Source organism: Lipotes vexillifer, unplaced genomic scaffold (assembly GCF_000442215.2).
Source record: "Lipotes vexillifer unplaced genomic scaffold, Lipotes_vexillifer_v1.1 scaffold820, whole genome shotgun sequence".
NCBI classification, from domain to species: Eukaryota; Metazoa; Chordata; class Mammalia; order Artiodactyla; family Lipotidae; genus Lipotes; species Lipotes vexillifer.
The window spans coordinates 229,287-230,154 of NW_006790074.1; the positions used below are offsets into that span (position 1 = coordinate 229,287).

Consider the following 868-nt stretch of genomic DNA (forward strand, 5'->3'; position numbering starts at 1 on the left):
AAAACACGCCAGAATTAAGCTGTGCATTCTTAATGACAGTCTGGAGCCAAAACAGAAAAGGGGCAGTGAAAAGAAAAATTGTGGAGGGTCGGAGGAGCAGAAAGAAAGGCAATTTGCAGAGCTATCAGAGACCCTGGCAGCCCCGCTAATAAAGCGGCACCAGCCAGCAGCCCTGAATGGGAGTAGCCAGAATCATCCTATCCAGAAGCACAGAAGGTGACGTCAGGGACACACACCACCACCCTGAGGTCTCACTCCAGCCTCGCCTCCCGCTCCCGCTCATCTTTCAATCTCACAGTTGCCATAGAAACAGGCCGGCTCTGAAAAATGATGCAGAGATGGAGGAAATGCCTTCCAAGGATGCTGGGAGCAGGGGCCGAGAGGTGCCGCGTTGGCAGAAAGGAGGGTGCAGGTGGAAAAGGGGGGCAGCACCAGGGGCCTTACCACCATCGTACCCTCCAACAAATGTCAGCACAAGTTTATTTGCTTAATTCTGGGTCACTACGGAATCTGCATTTGAAAAGGCCACCTTTAAAAATCTGCAACCATTACTTCTTTCCTCAACCTGATTTTAAACATTAAGCATTTTTTCTTAAAAATTTTAACGACCACCTAAAGGAAATGTAAAATACTTAGAAAATGGAAACGTTTTCATTTAGATACAGTCCTGTTCTCTGCTCATGCCTTTGCTCAAACTCCTAGAAAAAGAGCCTGCAACATACAAATAGAGGAAAACGCCATTACAAAGGGGCCCGTGCAAGATAACAGGCTGTTTTCATGGACATTTATATGTGTAATCAAGGTACAAAAATACACACCAGAAGGAAACAGCCCACCCTCAGGAAGGTGGTTCCCTCTGGGGAAAGAG

At 47.0% G+C, this 868-nt stretch overlaps 1 protein-coding gene across 2 annotated transcripts in view; it reads right to left on the reverse strand.

Moving 5' to 3' along the window:
* TRAK1 (trafficking kinesin protein 1) overlaps nucleotides 1-868 on the reverse strand; it is a 98,782-nt gene that overhangs the window by 63,915 nt on the left and 33,999 nt on the right. Inside the window, exon 1 of one of the 2 annotated variants that reach the window (XM_007463236.1) lies at nucleotides 1-172. This exon is cut by the window's left edge and continues 175 nt beyond it. The exons of the other annotated variant lie outside the window; for it this stretch is intronic. Within the exon in view, the coding sequence (XP_007463298.1) occupies nucleotides 1-27 (27 nt within the window). The 5' untranslated portion in view covers nucleotides 28-172. Of the gene's footprint in view, nucleotides 173-868 lie in introns of those variants that run through there. 2 annotated transcript variants of the gene reach the window in all.